This window comes from Salvelinus fontinalis, chromosome 15 (assembly GCF_029448725.1).
Source record: "Salvelinus fontinalis isolate EN_2023a chromosome 15, ASM2944872v1, whole genome shotgun sequence".
NCBI classification, from domain to species: Eukaryota; Metazoa; Chordata; class Actinopteri; order Salmoniformes; family Salmonidae; genus Salvelinus; species Salvelinus fontinalis.
In genome coordinates, this window is record NC_074679.1 from 5,336,454 (window position 1) to 5,361,835 (window position 25,382).

General features: G+C 44.8%; 1 protein-coding gene across 2 annotated transcripts; it reads right to left on the bottom strand.

Moving 5' to 3' along the window:
* Window positions 1-24,514, bottom strand: cdkl1 (cyclin dependent kinase like 1 (CDC2 related kinase)). Of its 2 annotated transcripts, XM_055862510.1 has the most exons (11): window positions 24,272-24,514; window positions 23,010-23,286; window positions 10,717-10,838; window positions 7,636-7,708; window positions 4,493-4,583; window positions 3,698-3,898; window positions 2,258-2,340; window positions 1,821-1,877; window positions 1,503-1,667; window positions 1,319-1,414; window positions 1-1,189 (listed from the first exon to the last, which is right to left on the bottom strand). In XM_055862510.1, the coding sequence occupies exons 1-11, from the start codon at window positions 24,373-24,375 to the stop codon at window positions 1,088-1,090; spliced, it is 1,371 nt and encodes a 456-aa protein (XP_055718485.1). In that variant the 5' UTR covers window positions 24,376-24,514; the 3' UTR covers window positions 1-1,087. The 2 variants fall into 2 exon arrangements, with proteins under 2 accessions (XP_055718485.1, XP_055718487.1); XM_055862512.1 differs by lacking the exon at window positions 1,319-1,414 and having other exon boundaries at window positions 24,272-24,510.
* Between the last annotated feature and the right edge of the window lie 868 nt (window positions 24,515-25,382).

The following is a 25,382-nucleotide window of genomic DNA, read 5'->3' on the forward strand; positions in this document are numbered from 1 at the left end:
GAGCATTTCTGGGATCTTTTATTTCAGCTCATGAAACATGGGACCAACACTTTTACATTTTTGTTCCGTGCACATCGCTTCAGAGATCTTGACTGAATAGAACCCTTACTGTATTTAATCCACAAAGCTACGCTGATCTGATCATTTCAGACAATCGCTTATTAACAATTTCTGTCCAATAAAATAAAGCCGAGCTGACCTTTTACCTTCTGTTACATTTCTTCTTTACAAATAACTCAAACCTACTTCTGAGAAAATCAATATTTTAACAAAACGCAAATCACTACCAAAAAATGTCAACTGTCTCGCTCATTATTTAAAAAAAAACACAAATAACATTTGGCAAAACCAGTCAAGGCAGTAGGCTATGGTGCTCCCTCCGTTCTACACGAGTATCTGGCTGTGTTCCCAGGTTGACTACATTACAGACGCCTGCCAGACCTCACAATGTCTGGATAGGTATTTTACGTATCAGATCAACCACATATGTTATAGCCAGGCCGGCACAGTCGATGACGTGCAACGTAGTCTGCCTGGAAGACCACCTCAATCTACCAGCTGAGCACTAGGCTGCTCCTTGTCAACATTATATAGATATACAAAATACACCTTCAATGGAGGCAACCACCACATAATAAAAATTGTCTTTCAGTAGAAAAAAAAAAAGTTGACAGTGCATAGAATGACATCACAAGGACTTCTCCCTGTCCTTCCACGTTGTGATTCACTTCCTGGTTCCTGAGCTGACCAGAATATTGCCGTGTTTACATGCTAGTCGGAACTAGAAAACTCAAGAAATGTCCCACTTGTTGATTCGTTGTACGCGACACGTCTATAACTACAACCAGGAAATGTCAGTTTCCTAGTTCTGACTAGCACCGTGAACACGGTATATGTTGATGAATGTGCGACTGGACCATTCAAATCCAAAATGGTGGATTTAGATGTCAGGGAAGTGGTAGTTGAATTTCTGATCCAAAATGGTGGGTTTAGATGTCAGGGAAGTGGTAGTTGAATTTCTGATCCAAAATGGTGGATTCAGATGTTAGGGAAGTGGTAGTTGAATTTCTGATCCAAAATGGTGGATTTAGATGTTAGGGAAGTGGTAGTTGAATTTCCTCAGGCTGGTATAGTACTTCTTGTTGTCCAGAGCTGGGAAGATACTGCTGCTGGTGAGCTGAGGCAAATACTAGAGAGAGGAAAGGAAACGAGTGTTAATGAAGTTGGAAGAGCGACACTATATCATCTCATAGGCAATAATTTAAATAGTGGAAGAGAATACAAAAATGACAGAGGATGTACTGCATCGTGTAGACACCTTCAATTGTTTGTACAGCATTTTGCCATCTCTGACAGCTGGTCCCAATTTGCATGGAGCTTCCACCATATTGCTTCCAAGTTCCACCTTACAGATCTACAAACATTGAAGGGTTAGAGCCAAGAGGAAAGGGGGTAGGGAGTGAATTGGGACCGGCTGTTTTAACGTGAAGAAGCATACTGACCCCAGGTGGGAGGTGTTTGCGGGGCAGGAGGCGTGACCTCTTCTTGGTGGAGCGGTCATGTTCCCGGCCGGTGCTCTCGTTCTCCTCCCGTTGGCTGTCGAAGTACGGGTGTTCCAGAAGCTGCTCACAGGTCAACCGCTCCGACGGGTCCATACGCAGGCAGCCCTGGGGTCAGGGGGCAAAGGTCATTTAGGGAAGGAATATTTGCTAATAAAACATCAGAGACCATTAAATGAGAGATCATTCATTTCATAAGAGAACCAGATATTTTTACCACACAAATTGCCAGCAGGTGAATGGCTGGATAGACAGGCTTACCTTCATCAGACTTAGTGCTTGATATGATAGGTTGGGGTATTTCAGTTCCAGAGTTTCCTATTGGATGATAAATGATGCCTTATTATGTATAATTTTTTACCCTTTTTATAATTTCCACAAGTGTTGTGAGGCAGCGAGTAAGCATTTCATGACACAGTTTACACTCCGCTGTATACTGTGTACGTAACAAATAAAACAAATAAACGTTGATTTAATTGATATACAGCAGGGATCATCAACTAGATTCAGCCGAGAGGACGGTCAGAGGACAGGAACATAATTACAAATAATTTGTAGACTGCAAATGGACCGCAAGAAGCTTCCAACGGGCTGCCAGTAGGGAACCCTGAAATACAGTACGCTCCTCAAGATGTTTTATTGAATCTGATTTATTGAACGTTTTGGTCGATGAATCATCATTATATGTTTGTTCTCACCATTTCCTGAGGCTCTGGGATGCAGACTCCACTGAAGAACTGGTTCTTACTGAATACCTGCTGGTGGCGGGGGATCAGGTCTCCTGCAGACAGACACACACACACACACACACACACACACAGACACACACACACACACACACACACACAGACACACACACACACAGACACACACACACACCCACACACAGACAGACAAAGCTCTTACTTCTCTCCTCTACCTAACACACTGTAACAGGTGAACGTAATGTGACAGTGACGACAGCCTTGTATTTTACATTACATTTGACATCGTCGGTCATACGTGAGGTGCTCTCATGCAGAGGAGCTCATGTTTAGTGATAATAAAGGGGACCGTCCTTTTCCAGACCTAACTGGTGAAACTGGTATTATATACTATTATATGGTATTATATACTGGTATTATATACTGGTATTATATACTATTATATACTGGTATTATATACTAGAATTATATATTGGTATTATATACTGGTATTATATACTGGTTATAACACATCACTAACTGTTATAACGCGGCACTAACTGTTATAACGCGGCACTAACTGTTATAACGCGTCACTAACTGAAACATTGATTGTGTCCCTATTTCCAGCCTCTGGCCAACAGTAGTGCACTATGAAGGGAATAGGGTGCCAACAGTAGTGCACTATGAAGGGAATAGGGTGCCAACAGTAGTGCACTACGAAGGGAATTGGGTGCCAACAATAGTGCACTACGAAGGGAATAGGGTGCCAACAGTAGTGCATTATGAAGGGAATAGGGTGCCAACAGTAGTGCACTATGAAGGGAATAGGATGCCAACAGTAGTGCACTATGAAGGGAATAGGATGCCAACAGTAGCGCACTATGAAGGGAATAGGATGCCAACAGTAGTGCACTATGAAGGGAATAGGATGCCAACAGTAGTGCACTATGAAGGGAATAGGGTGCCAACAGTCGTGTACTATGAAGGGAATAGGGTGCCAACAGTAGTGCACTACAAAGGGAATAGGGTGCCAACAGTAGTGCACTACGAAGGGAAGAGGGTGCCAACAGTAGTGCACTACGAAGGGAATAGGATGCCAACAGTCGTGCACTATGAAGGAAATAGGATGCCAACAGTAGTGCACTATGAAGGGAATAGGGTGCCAACAGTAGTGCACTAGAAGGGAATAGGATGCCAACAGTAGCGCGCTATGAAGGGAATAGGGTGCCAACAGTAGTGCACTAAGAATGGAATAGTGTGCCAACAGTAGTGCATTACGAAGGGAATAGTGTGCCAACAGTAGTGCACTACGAAGGGAATAGTGTGCCAACAGTAGTGCACTACGAAGGGAATAGTGTGCCAACAGTAGTGCACTACGAAGGGAATAGGATGCCAACAGTAATGCACTCTGAAGGGAATATGGGACACCCTAGCTATATTAATCCCACGTACCCAGTGTCTTCCTGATGAGGTAGAGCTGGTCCATGTCTGACTTGCCGGGCCAGAGGGGGATGCCAGAGAGCAGCTCAGAGAAGACACAGCCCAGCGCCCAAACATCAACAGGGGCTCCATACTGAGTATCACCCACGAGCAGCTCAGGGGCACGGTACCATCGCGTTGCCACATAGTCTGTGTAGTAGTCACATGGACCGGCTGCAGGGACAGATCGATACACATCTCTGTTTAGGAACAAGACTTAAAGCCTGCATGGTATAATGCATTTAATATAATGTGGTTATAATGCATTGTAAGACTTTTTATAAGCAGGCTTTACACAACATAGACAGATAGTTAGAATATAATGGTATAGGATAGAACAGAACAGAATGAAAATATAACTTCATTGTTCAATGTGAATCAAAAATTCATATTTTTGCTGTCTTGTGTTATTTCCCCCCAAAAAAACACACACGAGTCTGGAAGCTGTTAGATACAAGACTCTGTTTAGGAGGGAAGAATTGATAAGAAATGGAACTAGTGTTGATTTCAATGATGACGCAATGCCAGAAAGTTAAGACAGTGGTATTACAACAGGAGTCCACCAGGGGGCAGTAGACCTACAGGAACAGTACAGTAACATGACTATTCAGCTCAGGGAAGGAGCCTCATAATGATGGTGTTCCAAATAGCACTATATTCCCTACATAGTGCACTACATTTGATCAGAACCCTATGGATCATAGTAAACATGTATAGCACTTCATAGTGAATAGGATGTCATTTTGGACACATTAAAAAATAACTTACTGAGGATCCTGGCGAATCCGAAGTCACAGAGCTTAATGACCTGCTGTTTAGTGATGAGGATATTCTCGGGCTTCACATCTCTGTGGATGCACTGCAGGAGACAGAGACAACAAGCAAAACGGTTAGTCGTTTAACAGTGCCAGCCAGGGCGGACCTGGCTTTCAACCACAGCTGATCATGTGGCGGTCTGGTACGGTTGTTGATCTATACGTCAGAAGAGGACAACAGCCTGGTTCCCAGATCTGTTTGTGTCCCGTCTTGCCAACTCCTATGGTCATTGTCAAGCAAATCATTAACAAGACAACACAAACAGACCTGGGACCAGGCTATGTCACACTGTTACAAGGCAGCACAAACATATCTGGTACTTTCCCAGGCTAGAGAAGACGGTACTTTCCCAGGCTAGAGAAGACGGTACTTTGCCAGGTTAGAGAAGACAGTACTTTGCCAGGCTAGAGAAGACGGTATTTTGCCAGGCTAGAGAAGACGGTATTTTCCCAGGCTAGAGAAGACGGTACTTTGCCAGGCTAGAGAAGACGGTACTTTGCCAGGCTAGAGAAGACGGTACTTTGCCAGGCTAGAGAAGACGGTACTTTGCCAGGCTAGAGAAGACGGTACTTTGCCAGGCTAGAGAAGACGGTACTTTCCCAGGCTAGAGAAGACGGTACTTTCCCAGGCTAGAGAAGACGGTACTTTCCCAGGCTAGAGAAGACGGTACTTTCCCAGGCTAGAGAAGACGGTACTTTCCCAGGCTAGAGAAGACGGTACTTTCCCAGGCTAGAGAAGACGGTACTTTCCCAGGCTAGAGAAGACGGTACTTTCCCAGGCTAGAGAAGACGGTACTTTGCCAGGCTAGAGAAGACGGTACTTTGCCAGGCTAGAGAAGACGGTACTTTGCCAGGCTAGAGAAGACGGTACTTTGCCAGGCTAGAGAAGACGGTACTTTGCCAGGCTAGAGAAGACGGTACTTTGCCAGGCTAGAGAAGACGGTACTTTGCCAGGCTAGAGAAGACGGTACTTTCCCAGGCTAGAGAAGACGGTACTTTGCCAGGCTAGAGAAGACGGTACTTTGCCAGGCTAGAGAAGACGGTACTTTGCCAGGCTAGAGAAGACGGTACTTTGCCAGGCTAGAGAAGACGGTACTTTGCCAGGCTAGAGAAGACGGTACTTTGCCAGGCTAGAGAAGACGGTACTTTGCCAGGCTAGAGAAGACGGTACTTTGCCAGGCTAGAGAAGACGGTACTTTGCCAGGCTAGAGAAGACGGTACTTTGCCAGGCTAGAGAAGACGGTACTTTGCCAGGCTAGAGAAGACGGTACTTTGCCAGGTGTCACGCCCTGGCCTTAGTATTCTTTGTTTTCTTTATTATTTTAGTTAGGTCAGGGTGTGACATGGGGAATGTTTGTGTTTTGTTGGTTTTGGGTGTTTTTTATGGTAAAGGGGTTGTTGGGTATAGGATATGGGTTTGTGTGGAGTACATGTGTCTAGTGTTGTCTATGTATGTTTAGTTGTCTAGGAGAGTCTATGGTTACCTGAATGAGTTCCCAATTAGAGACAGCTGATTTCGGTTGTCTCTGATTGGGAGCCTTATTTAGGGTAGCCATAGGCTCTCATTGGTTGTGAGTAATTGTCTATGTAGAACGTTTGTAGCCTGTGTGTGTATGTGCACAACGTTATTTAGCTTCACGGTCGTTTGTTGTTTTGTATAGTTTGTATTAAGTGTTTCGTGTTTATTTTTCGTCATCTTTTGAAAATAAAAGGAAGATGGCTTATTTTCCTAAAGCTGCGTTTTGGTCCATCAATCCTCCACACGATCGTGACACCAGGCTAGAGAAGACGGTATTTTGCCAGGCTAGAGAAGACGGTACTTTGCCAGGCTAGAGAAGACGGTACTTTGCCAGGCTAGAGAAGACGGTACTTTGCCAGGCTAGAGAAGACGGTACTTTGCCAGGCTAGAGAAGACAGTACTTTGCCAGGCTAGAGAAGACAGTACTTTGCCAGGCTAGAGAAGACAGTACTTTGCCAGGCTAGAGAAGACGGTACTTTGCCAGGCTAGAGAAGACGGTACTTTCCCAGGCTAGAGAAGACGGTACTTTCCCAGGCTAGAGAAGACGGTACTTTCCCAGGCTAGAGAAGACGGTACTTTGCCAGGCTAGAGAAGACGGTACTTTGCCAGGCTAGAGAAGACGGTACTTTCCCAGGCTAGAGAAGACGGTACTTTCCCAGGCTAGAGAAGACGGTACTTTCCCAGGCTAGAGAAGACGGTACTTTGCCAGGCTAGAGAAGACGGTACTTTGCCAGGCAAGAGAAGACGGTACTTTGCCAGGCTAGAGAAGACGGTACTTTGCCAGGCTAGAGAAGACGGTACTTTGCCAGGCTAGAGAAGACGGTACTTTGCCAGGCTAGAGAAGACGGTACTTTGCCAGGCTAGAGAAGACGGTACTTTGCCAGGCTAGAGAAGACGGTACTTTGCCAGGCTAGAGAAGACGGTACTTTGCCAGGCTAGAGAAGACGGTACTTTCCCAGGCTAGAGAAGACGGTACTTTCCCAGGCTAGAGAAGACGGTACTTTCCCAGGCTAGAGAAGACGGTACTTTCCCAGGCTAGAGAATACGGTACTTTCCCAGGCTAGAGAAGACGGTACTTTGCCAGGCTAGAGAAGACGGTACTTTGCCAGGCTAGAGAAGACGGTACTTTGCCAGGCTAGAGAAGACGGTACTTTGCCAGGCTAGAGAAGACGGTACTTTGCCAGGCTAGAGAAGACGGTACTTTGCCAGGCTAGAGAAGACGGTACTTTGCCAGGCTAGAGAAGACATGCAGCAGATCAGGCGGGTGTATTCACTAGGAACCAAACAGAAGCAAACGGGCCAAAAAGTGGTAGGGAACTACCTGAAATTGTCCAATGAGAAACAGTTGTTTTTCATTTTTTTTCTGTTGCAAAACGTTTTGCTACGGTGTGTAATAATAAATTACACCACATATCCGGACTTTAGCTGTGCAGCTTGACTGTTAAAGGGGTCTCCGTGGCGGTTTGTTGTATCTCAGTGAAAGATTAACGGTTGGTCGGCCAGGAGACTGGAATGCTAGTAAAACAGCGGTTTGCGTAGGGGAGGGACGGAGAAAAAAGTAGGGGAAAACCACTTACGTTCTGTTTATGACAGAAGTTGACAGCCTGGAGTGTCTGCCAGGTGATGCTTTTCACCAGATGTTCTGGAACACTGGAAGTTCAGAAGAGACAACCAAGTAACATAGATATACTTTTACATTATAGATTTAATTTTCAGGACTATGTATGTAATTCTATGACCAGTAAAACCCAAAGCCAGGTACAGATCATCAGATTGCTGGCTCTAATCTCTGACTGCAGTTTACGGCAACCTGTAATAAAAACATTAAAAACACAGCAGTGGCTAACGTCAGCTGACGTTTGTAGTGGCTGATTAGTTCTCTCTCTTTCTCAATTCAATTCAATTCAAGGGGCTTTATTGGCATGGGAAACATATGCTTACATTGCAAAAGCAAGTGAAATGGATAAACAAAAGTGAAGTAAACAGTACAAATGAACAGTAAACATTACATTTACAAAAGTTCCAAAGGAATAGAGACATTTCAAATGTCATATTATGTCTCTATACAGTGTTGTAATGACGTGCACATAGTTAAAAATAAACAAATATGGGTTGTATTTAAAAATGGTCTTCACTGGTTGCCCTTTGCTTGTGGCAACAGGTCACAAATCTTACTGCTGTGATGACACACTGTGGTATTTCACCCAGTAGATATGGGAGTTTATCAAAATTGGGTTTGTTTTTGAATTCTTTGTGGGTCTGTGTAATCTGAGGGAAATATGTGTCTCTAATATGGTAATACATTTGGCAGGAGGTTAGGAAGTGCAGCTCAGTTTCCACCTCATTTTGTGGGCAGTGTGCACATAGCCTGTCTTCTCTTGAGAGCCATGTCTGCCTACGGCGGGATTTCTCAATAGCAAGGCTACGCTCACTGAGTCTGTACATAGTCAAAGCTTTCCTTAAGTTTGGGTAATTCACAGTGATCAGGTATTCTACCACTGTGTACTCTCTGTTTAGGGCCAAATAGCATTCTAGTTTGCTCTGTTTTTTGGTTAATTCTTTCCAATGTGTCAAGTAATTATCTTTTTGTTTTCTCATGATTTGGTTGGGTCTAATTCTGTCCTGGGGCTCTGTTTGTGAACAGAGCCCCAGGACTAGCTTGCTTAGGGGACACTTCTTCAGGTTCATCACTCTGTAGCTGATGGCTTTGTTATTGAAGGTTTGGGAATCGCTTCCTTTTAGGTGGTTGTAGAATTGAACGGCTCTTTTCTGGATTTTGATAATTAGCGGGTATCGGCCTAATTCTACTCTGCGTGCATTATTTGGTGTTTTATGTCGTACACAGATGATATTTTTGCAGATCTAGGTGATGCTGTAGGCCCTCCTTGGTTAGGGACAGAAGCACCAGATCATCAGCAAACAGTAGACATTTGACTTCAGATTCTAGTAGGGTGAGGCCGGGTGCTACAGACTGTTCTAGTGCCCTCGCCAATTCGTTGATATATATATGTTGAAGAGGGTGGGGCTTAAGCTGCATCCCTGTCTCACCACCCGACCCTGTGGGAAGTGTATATCTCTCTCCCTCCCTCCCCTCTCCTCTCCCCCTCTCTCCCTACCTCCCCCTCCCCCTCCCTCCCCCTCTCTCTCCCCCTCTCTTATTGTAAACTGTAGTCCCGAAGCCCATCCATCAGTGTTGCCATGGAGATGGCTAAATCCAGCCTTACAACTGGTGATTTAATAGCCATGGATGCATCCTAAATGGCTCCCTATATAGTGCACTACTTTTGACTGGAACCAATAGGGCTACGGTCAAAAGTAGTGTACTATATAGGGAACAGGGTGCCACTTGGGACATAGACAATCTCTCTCCCCCTTCCTGTGGCTGAGCCCCCCCATGGGAGTGAGGCAGGCACCAGATAGCTACAAACCCTCTATTAACTGTGTGTCTGTCTGTCTGTCTGTCTGTCTGTCTGTCTGTCTGTCTGTCTGTCTGTGTTCCTACAACTTCACCTCCCTCCCTGTCAGCCAACACAGCATTCTGGGAATGCATCGCTGTAAACATTCCGCAACGAGCAGTTCAGTCTCCGTGGTAACAGCCAAACACTGTGGCTATCAGCAGGGGAGACACTATAAGGGGCGGCAGGTAGCCTAGTGGTTAGGGCGTTGGGCCAGTAACCGAAAGGTTGCTAGATCGAATCCCTGAGCTGACAAGGTAAAAATCTGTTGTTCTGCCCCTGAACAAGGCAGTTAACCCACTGTTCCTAGGCCATCATTGAAAATAAGAATGCGTTCTTAACTGACTTGCCTGGTTAAATAAAGGTTCAATTAAAAAATACAAATATATACAGGTCATAGATAAACAGCAGGGAGACAGATAAACAATCTTTATAATCTATCAGTGTGTGAGACAGAGAGAGCCTGTGTGTGAGACAGAGAGAGCCTGTGTGTGAGACAGAGAGAGCCTGTGTGTGAGACAGAGAGAGCCTGTGTGTGAGACAGAGAGAGCCTGTGTGTGAGACAGAGAGAGCCTGTGTGTGAGACAGAGAGAGCCTGTGTGTGTAGACAGAGAGAGCCTGTGTGTGAGACAGAGAGAGCCTGTGTGTGAGACAGAGAGAGCCTGTGTGTGAGACAGAGAGAGCCTGTGTGTGAGACAGAGAGAGCCTGTGTGTGTAGACAGAGAGAGCCTGTGTGTGTAGACAGAGAGAGCCTGTGTGTGAGACAGAGAGAGCCTGTGTGTGAGACAGAGAGAGCCTGTGTGTGAGACAGAGAGAGCCTGTGTGTGAGACAGAGAGAGCCTGTGTGTGAGACAGAGAGAGCCTGTGTGTGAGACAGAGAGAGCCTGTGTGTGAGACAGAGAGAGCCTGTGTGTGAGACAGAGAGAGCCTGTGTGTGAGACAGAGAGAGCTTGTGTGTGAGACAGAGAGAGCTTGTGTGTGAGACAGAGAGAGCTTGTGTGTGTAGACAGAGAGAGCTTGTGTGTGTAGACAGAGAGAGCCTGTGTGTGAGACAGAGAGAGCCTGTGTGTGTAGACAGAGAGAGCCTGTGTGTGAGACAGAGAGAGCCTGTGTGTGTAGACAGAGAGAGCCTGTGTGTGAGACAGAGAGAGCCTGTGTGTGAGACAGAGAGAGCCTGTGTGTGTGTAGACAGCCAGAACTCACCCTCTGGGGTATCGGTCCAGCTCGTTGAGGACGGTGTGATCACAGTATTCAAACACCAGGTGTAGCTTACGTTTACGTCTGAACACCTCAATCAGGTTCACCAGGTTGGAGTGCTTTAGTTGCTGCTCGGATAACACAGACACACACACACACACACACACACACACACACACACACACACACACACATATACAGTTGAAGTCGGAAGTTTACATACACCTTAGCCAAATGCATTTAAACAATTTCACAATTCCTGACATTTAATCCTAGTAAAAATTCCCTGTCTTAGGTCAGTTAGGATGACCACTTTATTTTAAGAATGTGTAATGTCAGAATAATAGTAGAGAGACTGATTTATTTCAGCTTTTATTTCTTTCATTACATTCCCAGTGGGTCAGAAGTTTACATGCACTCAATTGGTATTTGGTAACATTGCCTTTAAATTGGTTAACTTGGGTCAAACGTTTCGGGTATCCTTCCACAAGCTTCCCACAATAAGTTGGGTCAATTTTGGCCCATTCCTCCTGACAGAGCTGGTGTAACTGAGTCAGGTTTGTTGGCCTCCTTGCTCGCACACGCTTTTTCAGTTTTACCCACACATTTTCTATACGATTGAGGTCAGGTCTGTGTGATGGCCACTCCAATACCTTGACTTTGTTGTCCTTAAGACATTTTGCCACACCTTTGGAAGTATGCTTGGGGTCATTGCAGGTGAGTGCAGGTAGGGTAGACAGTGCAGGTAGGGTGGACAGAGCAGGTGAGTGCAGGTAGGGTGGACAGAGCAGGTACGGTAGACAGAGCAGGTGGGGTAGACAGAGCAGGTGAGTGCAGGTAGGGTAGACAGTGCAGGTAGGATAGACAGAGCAGGTGAGTGCAGGTAGGGTAGACAGTGCAGGTAGGGTGGGCAGAGCAGGTGAGTGCAGGTAGGGTAGACAGAGCAGGTAGGGTGGGCAGAGCAGGTGAGTGCAGGTAGGGTAGACAGAGCAGGTGAGTGCAGGTAGGGTAAACAGAGCAGGTGAGTGCAGGTAGGGTAGACAGAGCAGGTGAGTGCAGGTAGGGTAGACAGTGCAGGTAGGGTGGACAGAGCAGGTGAGTGCAGGTAGGGTAGACAGAGCAGGTGAGTGCAGGTAGGGTAGACAGAGCAGGTAGGGTAGACAGAGCAGGTGAGTGCAGGTAGGGTAGACAGAGCAGGTGAGTGCAGGTAGGGTAGACAGAGCAGGTAGGGTGGGCAGAGCAGGTGAGTGCAGGTAAGGTGGACAGAGCAGGTGAGTGCAGGTAGGGTTGACAGAGCAGGTGAGTGCAGGTAGGGTAGACAGAGCAGGTGAGTGCAGGTAGGGTAGACAGTGCAGGTAGGGTAGACAGAGCAGGTAGGGTAGACAGAGCAGGTGAGTGCAGGTAGGGTAGACAGTGCAGGTGTTTGGTGGTTGTAGCCCTGTTCCACCCATTTATGTTAATTTACTCATATATGCAAATGAACCCAGTGTATTTATGTATATTAGATACATATAGGGCAGCAGGGTAGCCTAGTGGTTAGAGCGTTGGACTAGTAACTGAAAGATTGCAAGTTCAAATCCCCGACAAGGTAAAACTGTTGTTCTGCCCCTGAACAAGGCAGTTAACCCACTGTTCCTAGGCTGTCATTGAAAATAAGAATGTGTTCTTAATTGACTTGCCTAGTTAAATAAAGATTAAAAATATATATAAATATCTTTCCAATTTGTAAGTCGCTCTGGATAAGAGCGTCTGCTAAATGACTTAAATGTAAATGTAATATAATAGTCTTTATTTTAACAGATTTGAAAAAATATATATCTGATAAAATAACAACGTACATTGTACGATTTTAAAAACCAATACAAATATAAAAAAAATATGTAAATATATTTAAATGTATTAAACAATTGAATACCCACCAAAACCCCCAGGTAAATGTTATGTGCAATTATTTCAGTCAATATCTGATGGATTAATCCATCCATTGTTGCATCTACAGTTGAAGTCGGATGTTCACATACAGTTTAGCCAAATACATTTAAACTCAGTTTTTCACAATTCCTGACATTTAAAAATTCCCTGTCTTAGTTCAGTTAGGTTCACCACTTTATTTTAAGAATGGGAAATGTCAGAATAATAGTAGAGAGAATTATTTATTTCAGCTTTTATTTCTTTCATCACATTCCCAGTGGGTCAGAAGTTTACATACACTCAATTAGTATTTGGTAGCATTACCTTTAAATTGTTTAACTTGGGTCAAACGTTTCAGGTAGCCTTCCACAAGCTTCCCACAATAAGTTGGGTGAATTCTGGCCCATTCCTCATGACAGAGCTGGTGTAACTGAGTCAGGTTTGTAGGCCTCCTTGCTCGCACACGCTTTTTCAGTTCTGTCCACAAATTTTCTAAAGGATTGAGGTCAGAGCTTTGTGATGGCCACTCAAATACCTTGACTTTGTTGTCCTTAAGCCATTTTTCCACAGCTTTGGAAGTATGCTTGGGGTCATTGTCCATTTGGAAGACCCATTTGCGACCAAGCTTTAACTTCCTGACTGATGTCTTGAGATGTTGCTTCAATATATCCACATAATTTCCCTCTTTCCTCATGATGCCATCTATTTTGTGAAGTGCACCTTTCCATCCTTCAGCAAAGCACCACCACAACATGATGCTGCCACCCCCGTGCTTCACGGTTGGGATGGTGTTCTCCGGCTTGCAAGCCTCCTCCCTTTTCCTCCAAACATAACGATGGTCATTATGTCCAAACAGTTCTATTTTTGTTTCATCAGAACAGAGGACATTTCTCCAAAACGTACGAGCTTTGTCCCCATGTGCAGTGGTAAACCGTAGTCTGGCTTTTTTATGGCGGTTTTGGAGCAGTGGCTTCTTCCTTGCTGAGCGGCCTTTCAGGTTATGTGGATAGAGATACTTTTGTACATGTTTCCTCCAGCATCTTCACAAGGTCCTTTGCTGTGGTTCTGCGATTGATTTGCACTTTTCACACCAAAGTACGTTCATCTCTAGGAGACAGAACGCGTCTCCTTCCTGAGCGGTATGACGGCTGCGTGGCCCCATGGTGTTTATACTTGCGTACTATTGTTTGTACAGATAAACGTGGTACCTTCAGGCGTTTGGAAATTGCTCCCAAGGATGAACCAGACTTGTGGAGGTCTACAATTGTTTTTCTTGGCTGATTTCGTTTGATTTTCAAATGATGTCAAGCAAAGAGGCACTGAGTTTGAAGGTAGTCCTTGAAATACATCCACAGGTACACCTCCAATTGACTCAAATGATGTCAATTAGCCTATCAGAAGCTTCTAAAGCCATTACATAATTGTCTGGAATTTCCCAAGCTGTTTAAAGGCACAGTCAACTTAGTGTATGTAAACTTCTGACCCACTGGAATTGTGATACTGTGAATTATAAGTGAAATAATCTGTCTGTAAACAATTGTTGGAAAAATTACTTGTGTCATGCACAAAGCAGATGTCGTAACAGACTTGCCAAAACTATAGTTTGTTAACAAGAAATTTGTGGAGTGGTTGAAAAACAAGTTTTAATGACTACAACCTAAGTGCGTGTAAACTTCAGACTTCAACTGTATCACAAAGCACCTCTGCTACACCGCACAAACTACTCACTTTTGTAATCGTTTAATTGTACAGTGATCCCAATTTACTGTAGGTGCACACAGTGATATGGATATAGCGATTACATAACAGAAAGTAATGGATCTGTGTTTGCTTTGTGCAGAGCGGCTGACAAGCTCCCACATGTCTTATCAAAACAGAGATTGCAGGAAGAGGAACGGTTATAAACATGCTGTGGTCTCCCATGACAACCGATATGTCCCTATCTGGAGTTCTAGAACTGTTTATGAGGATGATGAGGAGGATGAGGAGGCTACTGGAAGAACTGTTTATGAGGACGAGGAGGGTGAGGAGGATGAGGAAGCTACTTGGTCAGGCAATGACCATAGTAGTTGGCAAGACACGTTTCGTCAAGCCCATACAGTATGTCACAGCAACAAAACAATATGACAAGATGATACAGTCTATAACAAGATGATACAGTCTATAACAGACATGGTGTCAATAACAAGATGATACAGTCTATAACAAGATGATACAGTCTATAACAGACATGGTGTCAATAACAAGATGATACAGTCTATAACAAGATGATACGGTCTATAACAAGATGATACGGTCTATAACAAGATGATACAGTCTATAACAAGATGATACGGTCTATAACAGACATGGTGTCAATAACAAGATGATACAGTCTATAACAAGATGATACGGTCTATAACAAGATGATACGGTCTATAACAAGATGATACAGTCTATAACAAGATGATACGGTCTATAACAGACATGGTGTCAATAACAAGATGATACAGTCTATAACAAGATGATACGGTCTATAACAAGATGATACGGTCTATAACAAGATGATACAGTCTATAACAAGATGATACGGTCTATAACAGACATGGTGTCAATAACAAGATGATACAGTCTATAACAAGATGATACGGTCTATAACAAGATGATACAGTCTATAACAAGATGATACGGTCTATAACAAGATGATACAGTCTATAACAAGATGATACAGTCTATAACAAGATGATACAGTCTATAACAAGATGATACAGTCTATAACAAGATGATACAGTCTATAACAAGATGATACAGTCTATAACAAGATGATACAGTCTATAACAGACATGGTGTCAATAACAAGATGATACGGTCTATAACAAGATGATACGGTCTAAACGTCAACAGTGAAGAGGCGACTCTGGGATGCTGGCCTTCTAGGCAGAGTTCCTCTGTCCAGTGTCTGTGTTCTTTTGCTCATTTTAATATTTTATTTTTATTGGCTTAGTCTGAGATATGGCCAGCATCCCGGCGTTGCCTCTTCACTGTTGACGTTAAAACTGGTGTTTTGCGGGTACTATTTAATGAAGCTGCCAGTTGAGGACTTGCGAGGCGTCTGTTTCTCAAACTAGACATTCTAATGTACTTGTCCTCTTGCTCTGTTGTGCACCAGGGCCTCCCACTCCTGTTTCTATTCTGATTAGAGACAGTTTGCGCTGTTCTGTGAAGGGAGTAGTACACACAGCCTGGTACAAAATCTTCAATTTCTTGTATATTTTATTAATGTTTATTATGAGTATTTCTGTGATTTGATGTGGCTCTGTGCAAATTCACAGGATGTTTTGGAGGCAAAGCGAAATGTAAACTGAGGTTTTTGGATATAAATATGAACTTGATCGAACAAAACATACATGTATTGTGTAACATGTTGTCCCGGGAGTGTCATCTGATGAAGAATATCAAAGGTTAGTGATTAATTTTATCAATATTTCTGCTTTTTGTGATTCCTCTCTTTGCTTGGAAAATCACTGTATGTATTCTGTGACTAGTCGCTGACCTAACATAATGATATGTTCTGCTTTCGCCGAAAAGATGATTTGAAATCGGTTGGATTAACGAGAATTTTATCTTTAAAATGGTGCCTAATACTTGTATGTATGAGAAAATTGAATTATGAGATTTCTGTTGATTGAATTTGGCGCCCTGCAATTTAATTGGCTGTTGGCGAGGGGTTCCGCTAGCGGAATCCCAGTCCTAGACAGGTTAAAGGCGTATTGGGACCTGAACGATGATCATATCGGCTAACTACGACGGACTCAAACGGGAGATACTCAGCCGCTACGGGTACAGCCTGGCCCATCGGGCTCAACTATTCCACAACTGGAGGTTGATAGCTGACACATCCTCCCGAGCCCAGATGAGCGACCTACTGCGCGTCACCAGGGGGGGGGCTCCTAACCGACGTATCCACCCTCTCCATCCTAGACAAAGTGGTCCTGGATCGCTTCCTACGAGCACTACCCCACAACATGAAGAGGGCAGCGAGTCTATGCGCGCCCCAGACCTTGGAAGTCCTCCTGGAAGCAGTGGAGACGCATCAGAACACTCAGGCCCTGCTGAGTGGGAGCCGGGCCGAGTCGGCGACCAGTTCGAGGAGTAGGAAGGACAGCCCCTCTGCTGTGTACCCCAAACCGACAGTCGGCAGGGCCAAGGGACCGCAAACCTGTGGAGAGATGGCTGGGGCAGGGCCGATCCGCCACCGACGACCCCGGGTAGATGGAGACCAAAGGAGGTGTTTTGAGTGTGGCGCCCGGGGGCACACTGCCTGGAATTGCCCGGCTCGAGAGGAGTCGATGCCATCAGCAAGCCCCGGAGGCGAGCAGGGTCACGCAGTGACCTACGTCACCTACTGTTGGGCACACCACAAAATCAACTGCAAAGGGTGAAGGTTGACGGACATGACACGGAAGCTCTATTAGACTCCGGAAGTATGGTTACCCTCATAACCACGAGCCTGCTGAACCAGGATACCAAACGTGGTAGGGAGATGTCCATTTCCTGTGTTCACGGGGACACAAAGCGGTATCCATTGGTATGGGCCAACATCGCGACGGCACAAGGGAACTGCCAGATGATGGTGGGTGCAGTACCATAGATGCCGGTACCTCTCCTACAGGGACGAGATTGTCCGCGGTTCGCAGCTCTGTGGGGGCACGAGCTGAGGAAGAAGGTACAAGCCGGCCGAAGACGAGAGCGAGGACGACCCATTGCTTGTGCGGCCCGGAAGCAAACGTGTATCTACGGGACCGGAGTCAGAGGGGGTGCCGAAACCCAACCCCCCCCCCCCCCCCCCCCCCCCGGGGAACCACAGGAGGGGCCAGTCGAGTCACCCCCTGGGGGCCAACTGAGGGGACAATTCGGGACGGCCCAGTGGGAGGATCCTAACTTGAAAGCCGACACAGCCCAAGTGGTAGTGGTGGATGGACAGCTACTTCCAGGGGTGAGTGACTGGCGATGTGGAGGTCCTGGGTGGTTTTAATAAAGATGGCTCAAGGCTGGGTGTTTTTAATGGCGATACCCCCATTTCCAAATCAAGAATAACCTTTTGTATCAGGTGTCGCACCAACAGGGGGAACTTCGAGAGGTATTGTTGCTGCCCCGACGGTACGTGGGAACCATACGTGGAAACCGCACGACCCTCATTGAACACCACATCCGTACCCGGCCCGGGGAAATGGTACGTAAGAGGCCATATTGGATTCCGGAGGCCGTGAAACAGGAAGTAGAGGCTATGCTGAGGATGGGGGTTGTTGAAGAGTCTCACAGTGCAGCCCCAACGTGTTGGTGCCCAAACCGGACTGTAGCCCGCGCCTCTGTAATGATTTGCGGGGTGTGAAAGACATAAGCTTGTTCGACGCCTACCCCATGCCGAGGGTGGACGAGCTCATCGACCGATTGGGAAAGGCCCGGTACATCAGCACCTTTGACCTGACCAAAGAATATTGCCAGGTACCGTTGGCAGCCTCCTCCCGGGAGAAGACGGCGTTTTCGACACCATATGGGTTTGTATCAGTACCGGGTGCTCCCGTTCGGTTTCCACGGAGCCCCGCCCACATTCCAGCGACTGATGAACAAAGTACTTCGACCCCACCAGCAGTATGCAGCAGCCTATTTGGATGATATCATTATCCACAGACAAGGTTGGGAAGAGCACCTGACGCGCATCCAGGCCGTGCTGGACGCGCTCAGACAAGCCGGGTTGACCGCGAACCCGGAGGAGGTGGAGTACCTGGGGTATTTGATTGGACGGGGGAACGTCCAGCCCCAGGAGAGGAGGGTTCATGCGGTCAAACAGTTATTGTGCTGACGTTGCTTCCAGAGGCCGTTCGGAACACGGTAGTGAGTGATGCAAACGAGGACAGATGATTTTAACGCGCTACATGATTCAGCACTCGGCGGTCCCGTTCTTGTGTGGCCTACCACTTCGTGGATGAGCCGTTGTTGCTCCTAGACGTTTCCACTTCACAATAACAGCACTAAGCAGGGCAGAAATTTGACAAACTGACTTGTTGGAAAAGTGTCAATCTATGACGTTTTTATGTCTTCACTATTATTCTACAATGTAGAAAATAGTAAAAATAAAGAAAAACCCTTGAATAAGTAGGTGTGTCCAAACTTTTGGCTGGTACTGTATATACTGAACAAAAATATAAACACAACATGGAACAATTTTACTAAGTTACAGTTCACATAAAAGAAAATCATTCAATTGAAATAAATTCATTTGGGCCTAATCTATGGATTTCACATGACTGGGCAGGGTTGCAGCCATGGGTGGGTCTGGGAGGGCATAGGCCCACCCACTTGGATCCAAGCCCAGCCAATCAGAATGATTTTTTTCCCACAAAAGGGCTTTATTACAGACAGAAATACTCCTCAGTTTCATCAGCTGTGGCTGGTCTCAGACGATGTGGAGGTCCTGGGTGTCATGTTCCTGACCTTATTTTCCTTTGTTTAACTTTGTTTAGTTGGTCAGGACTTGAGCTGGGTGGGTAGTCTATGTTATGTGTTTCTATGTGGGGTTAAATGTGTTGCCTGATATGGTTCTCAATTAGAGGCAGGTGTTTGACGTTTCCTCTGATTGAGAACCATATTGAGGTAGGCTGTTCTCACTGTTTGTTTGTGGGTGATTGTTCCCGTGTCTGTGTCTGTTGCACCACACGGGACTGTTTCGTTTGTTCGTTCGTTTGGCTAGTCTTTCCTGTTCGTGCGTTCTTCGTGTCTATGTAAGTTCTCAAGTTCAGGTCTGTCTACGTCGTTTGTTGTTTTGTAGTTTGTGTAAGAGTTTTCGTGTTTCGTCTTTCTTTAATAAAGATCCATTATGTCTGCATACAACGCTGCGTTTTGGTCCGACCCTTACTCCTCCTCCTCATCCGAGGAGGAGGCATTAGACAGCCGTTACACTGGGCTGGCATGGTTACACGTCGCCTGCGGTTGTGAAGCATGTTGGACGTACTGACAAATTCTCTAAAACGACGCTTATGGTAGAGATTTTAACATTCAATTATCTGGCAGCAGCTCTGGTGAACATTCCTGCAGTCAGCATGCCAATTGGCCTCTCCCTCAAAACCTAAGATCTCTGTGGCATTTTATTTTGACAAAACTGTACATTTTAGAGTGCCATTTTATTGTCCCCAGCACAAGGTGCACCTGTGAAGTGACCATGTTGTTTAATCAGCTTATTAATATGCCACACGGATGGATTTTCTTGGCAATTGAGAAATGCTCACTAACAGGGATTTAACAAATTTGTCCACAAAATTTAAAAGAAATAAGCTTTTTGTGCGTATGGAACATTTCTGGGATCTTTTATTTCAGCTCATGAAACATGGGACCAACACTTTACATGTTGCGTTTTTGCTCCATATAATATCACTAATTCTTAATGTCAATTACATGCAATTAGTTTGTTGTTGAACACATCTGGCTGATTGAAAGGTAAACTATTAATTCTACATACTAACGGGAAAGGAATGTTAATTCTGGATAAGCTAAATCTATCACCAGCTGTCAGGGTTGTTGTTAGTGAATCCAAGATGCACAACAGTCAAATATAAGACAGAAAAAAAATACAGCAACCAGTTGTTGAACTAAAATGACACTAAACATTTTCCTCGACTAGTGTCAAAACATCCCCAGGACTGTATGGTAACTGCGTGTTCATTGGCTGCTGTCCTCTGTATTCAACAGGAAGCTCTTAAAACAGGGGCAGTGAGCAAGAACAAAGACAGAATACCCTCCCCGCTTGTGTCCAATGACGTACAACTGGGATGCAACAAGGCAGGGAAAAGCAGAGTCTTCATTCACCTTCCCTGCCTTGGTGCATGCATCTTGTCCTACATAACAGTGAAGTCTACAGGGGGGTTACAGTGAAGTCTACAGAGGGTTTACAGTGAAGTCTACAGGGGGTTTACAGTGAAGTCTACAGGGGGTTTACAGTGAAGCCTACAGGGGGTTTACAGTGAAGTCTACAGGGGGTTTACAGTGAAGTCTACAGGGGGTTTACAGTGAAGTCTACAGGGGATTTACAGTGAAGTCTACAGGGGGTTTACAGTGAAGCCTACAGGGGGTTTACAGTGAAGTCTACAGGGGGTTTACAGTGAAGTCTACAGGGGATTTACAGTGAAGTCTACAAGGGGTTTACAGTGAAGTCTACAGGGGGTTAACAGTGAAGTCTACAGGGGGTTTACAGTGAAGCCTACAGGGGGTTAACAGTGAAGTATACAGGGGATTTACAATGAAGCCTACAGGGGGTTTACAGTGAAGTCTACAGGGGGTTTACAGTGAAGTCTACAGGGGGTTAACAGTGAAGTTTACAGGGGGTTAACAGTGAAGTTTACAGGGGGTTTACAGTGAAGTTTACATGGGGTTTACAGTGAAGTTTACAGGGGGTTTACAGTGAAGTCAACAGGGGGTTTACAGTGAAGTCTACAGGGGGTTTACAGTGAAGTCTACAGGGGGTTAACAGTGAAGTCTACAGGGGGTTAACAGTGAAGTCTACAGGAGGTTTACAGTGAAGTCTACAGTGGGTTAACAGTGAAGTTTGTTATAAAAACACAAGCAGTCAGAGAGGATTTATGCAACAGGTGTGAGATAATAAAAGAAAGAGAAATAAAGATGGCTCAAGGTTGAGTGGTTTTAATAAAGATGGCTCAAGGCTGGGTGGTTTTAATAAAGATGGCTCAAGGCTGGGTGGTTTTAATAAAGATGGCTCAAGGCTGAGTGGTTTTAATAAAGATGGCTCAAGGCTGAGTGGTTTTAATAAATATGTCTCAAGGCTGGGTGGTTTTAATAAAGATGGCTCAAGGTTGAGTGGTTTTAATAAAGATGGCTCAAGGTTGAGTGGTTTTAATAAAGATGGCTCAAGGCTGAGTGGTTTTAATAAAGATGGCTCAAGGCTGAGAGGTTTTAATAAAGATGGCTCAAGGCTGAGTGGTTTTAATAAAGATGGCTCAAGGCTGAGAGGTTTTAATAAAGATGGCTCAAGGCTGAGTGGTTTTAATAAAGATGGCTCAATGTTGAGTGGTTTTAATAAAGATGGCTCAAGGTTGAGTGGTTTTAATAAAGATGGCTCAAGGTTGAGTGGTTTTAATAAAGATGGCTCAAGGTTGAGTGGTTTTAATAAATATGGCTCAAGGTTGAGTGGTTTTAATAAAGATGGCTCAATGTTGAGTGGTTTTAATAAAGATGGCTCAAGGCTGGGTGGTTTTAATAAAGATGTCTCAAGGCTGAGTGGTTTTAATAAAGATGGCTCAAGGTTGAGTGGTTTTAATAAAGATGGCTCAAGGTTGAGTGGTTTTAATAAAGATGGCTCAAGGTTGAGTGGTTTTAATAAATATGGCTCAAGGTTGAGTGGTTTTAATAAAGATGGCTCAATGTTGAGTGGTTTTAATAAAGATGGCTCAAGGTTGAGTGGTTTTAATAAAGATGTCTCAAGGCTGGGTGGTTTTAATAAAGATGTCTCAAGGCTGAGTGGTTTTAATAAAGATGTCTCAAGGCTGAGTGGTTTTAATAAAGATGGCTCAAGGTTGAGTGGTTTTAATAAAGATGGCTCAAGGTTGAGTGGTTTTAATAAAGATGGCTCAAGGCTGAGTGGTTTTAATAAAGATGGCTCAAGGTTGAGTGGTTTTAATAAAGATGGCTCAAGGTTGAGTGGTTTTAATAAAGATGGCTCAAGGTTGAGTGGTTTTAATAAAGATGGCTCAAGGCTGAGTGGTTTTAATAAAGATGGCTCAAGGTTGAGTGGTTTTAATAAAGATGGCTCAAGGCTGAGTGGTTTTAATAAAGATGGCTCAAGGTTGAGTGGTTTTAATAAAGATGGCTCAAGGTTGAGTGGTTTTAATAAAGATGGCTCAAGGCTGAGTGGTTTTAATAAAGATGGCTCAAGGTTGAGTGGTTTTAATAAAGATGGCTCAAGGCTGAGTGGTTTTAATAAAGATGGCTCAAGGTTGAGTGGTTTTAATAAAGATGGCTCAAGGTTGAGTGGTTTTAATAAAGATGGCTCAAGGCTGAGTGGTTTTAATAAAGATGGCTCAAGGTTGAGTGGTTTTAATAAAGATGGCTCAAGGTTGAGTGGTTTTAATAAAGATGGCTCAAGGCTGAGTGGTTTTAATAAAGATGGCTCAAGGTTGAGTGGTTTTAATAAAGATGGCTCAAGGTTGAGTGGTTTTAATAAAGATGGCTCAAGGTTGAGTGGTTTTAATAAAGATGGCTCAATGTTGAGTGGTTTTAATAAAGATGGCTCAAGGTTGAGTGGTTTTAATAAAGATGGCTCAAGGTTGAGTGGTTTTAATAAAGATGGCTCAAGGTTGAGTGGTTTTAATAAAGATGGCTCAAGGCTGAGTGGTTTTTACCTTCAGCATCCTAATCTCTCTCAGAGCGATCCTCTTGATGACGGGGTCGTCTTCAGACTCCACAAACTTCTTGATGGCAACGATCTGTCCCGTGTCCCTGTTCCTGCACTTGAACACCACGCCGTAGGACCCTTCCCCGATCTTCCCCATCTTCTCATACTTCTCCATGGTGATGTCTGAGGACTGACTGGGAGTGGTAGTAGTCGCAGAGCAGTCGACCAGGTCCAGCAGATTTACACTTGTTTTGGTCCAAGAAACGCGGTCCTTGATTTGAGATCTTAAAAGCAAACCAGTACATCAGCGTGTAAGAAGTTTCTGATTTTGAAGAGCAATACATCTTTTTAAATCAGGTTTTCCTTGGGAATTAAATACTGATACATTCGTGTTTTATTACATTTCTGACTCAAATGTTTGTATCCTGACACTAACTTAACAGTAGAGCCGAATGAATGCATTTTCTTTCTTGTGTAGGGATGCCAAAGAAAATTATATTCTATACCGTGTGTGTGTCCCCAAATTCCCCCAAAAACATGTCAAAGTGAATGGGACCAGGCATGAAAAAGTCACGACATGTAAGAGCTCTGGCAAGAGAAACTGTTGCGTTGCCTAAACGTATCTAGCCTACAACAGGTTATTGTTGTCAACAGTGTCAAAAAAACTAAAGACTGGTATGGAGGTCGTAAAACCAAAACTGGACCCCCCCCCCCAAAAGAACAGAAGGGGTTCGGATTTGTATATTGACACCTACTGCAAACAGAACATAACCTATTGTACTGTATATTAAACAAGTGGTTGCTTTTAATAATAGCTAAATGGATCACACAGTGATCAGATCACGTGTATAGGAGCCCCAACATAAACCTAAAATCTAATTCTAGTTAAAGATTAATTTATTCGCTTGTGGAAACCTTACACCTGCCTTTGGACAGTTCGATTGCGTAACGAAAACATTTGCATTGCAAAGTATATAAAGGTCTTCCAAGGTAAACGGGGAAAGAAAACAATTGTGTTTTCAACTTCTGTAAATGCATTACAAATCAAAGTCCTTCACTATACAACCGTCTACATGGCTACTAAATCACCACCTATTAAAGCACAAACTCAAATAACTGTGTCATAAAGCCAACACATAAATAAAAGCGAAAAAACGAAAACGTACTCAAAATAAAAGTGCATGTTTACAGAACAAGTTATAATTTCAACACCACATACATTTATTATGAGCCAATATGGTTATTGGTCATATTCAAAGCTATACTTACGTCCAGGTGTCGTTTGGATGTACACTTTGCAAAATAAGAAATTCAGAGCGGAGAGACACGCTTGACTGGCAAACACATCGACTGAGGAGAATGGAGATGGACATTCACGTTGTTGGAACAGTAGGTCGAGCTACTCTCTCTCTCTCAGAAGGCTTTCGCTTTCAACCTGGTCCCCATAGGAACTGACTCCACCCCCTCACACACCGCCTTTTCAGCCTGGTCTCCATAGGAACAGACTCCACCCCCTCGCACACCGCCTTTTCAGCCTGGTCTCCATAGGAACAGACTCCACCCCCTTTTCAGCCTGGTTCCCATAGGAACTGACTCCACCCCCTCACACACCGCCTTTTCAGCCTGGTCCCCATAGGAACTTACTCCACCCCCTCACATACCGCCTTTTCAGCCTGGTCCCCATAGGAACTTACTCCACCCCCTCACATACCGCCTTTTCAGCCTGGTCCCCATAGGAACAGACTCCACCCCCTCACACACCGCCTTTTCAGCCTGGTCCCCATAGGAACAGACTCCACCCCCTCACACACACCGAAATTTCAGCCTGGTCGCCATAGAAACAGACTAAACCGCCTCACCCATCGCCTTTTCAGCCTGGTCCCCATAGGAACAGACTCCACCCCCTCACACACCGCCTTTTCAGCCTGGTCCCCATAGGAACTTACTCCACCCCCTCACATACCGCCTTTTCAGCCTGGTCACCATAGGAACAGACTCCACCCCCTCACACACCGCCTTTTCAGCCTGGTCGCCATAGGAACAGACTCCACCCCCTCACACACCGCCCTGCGGGTGGGTAGAGGGTGGCCAGAGCACCTGTTGTTTTGCTGGAGCAGGGATCTTCTACCTTTTCTTCTCCAAATTATAATTGGAAGAGGAAGTTTAAACTCTAACAAAGACTATTAGCTAGAACTGTAACTACAAACACATTTTCGCAAAGAGCAGCTGTTCATCTGGTTAAACAACGGTAAGACACGTGTTGACAAAACATTATGTCCAAGTCAAGAAAACTCAGTTGCTGTAGTACCCTAGGGCTGTAGTACCCTAGGGCTGTAGTACCCTAGTGCTGTAGGTAGTACCCTAGGGCTGTAGTACCCTA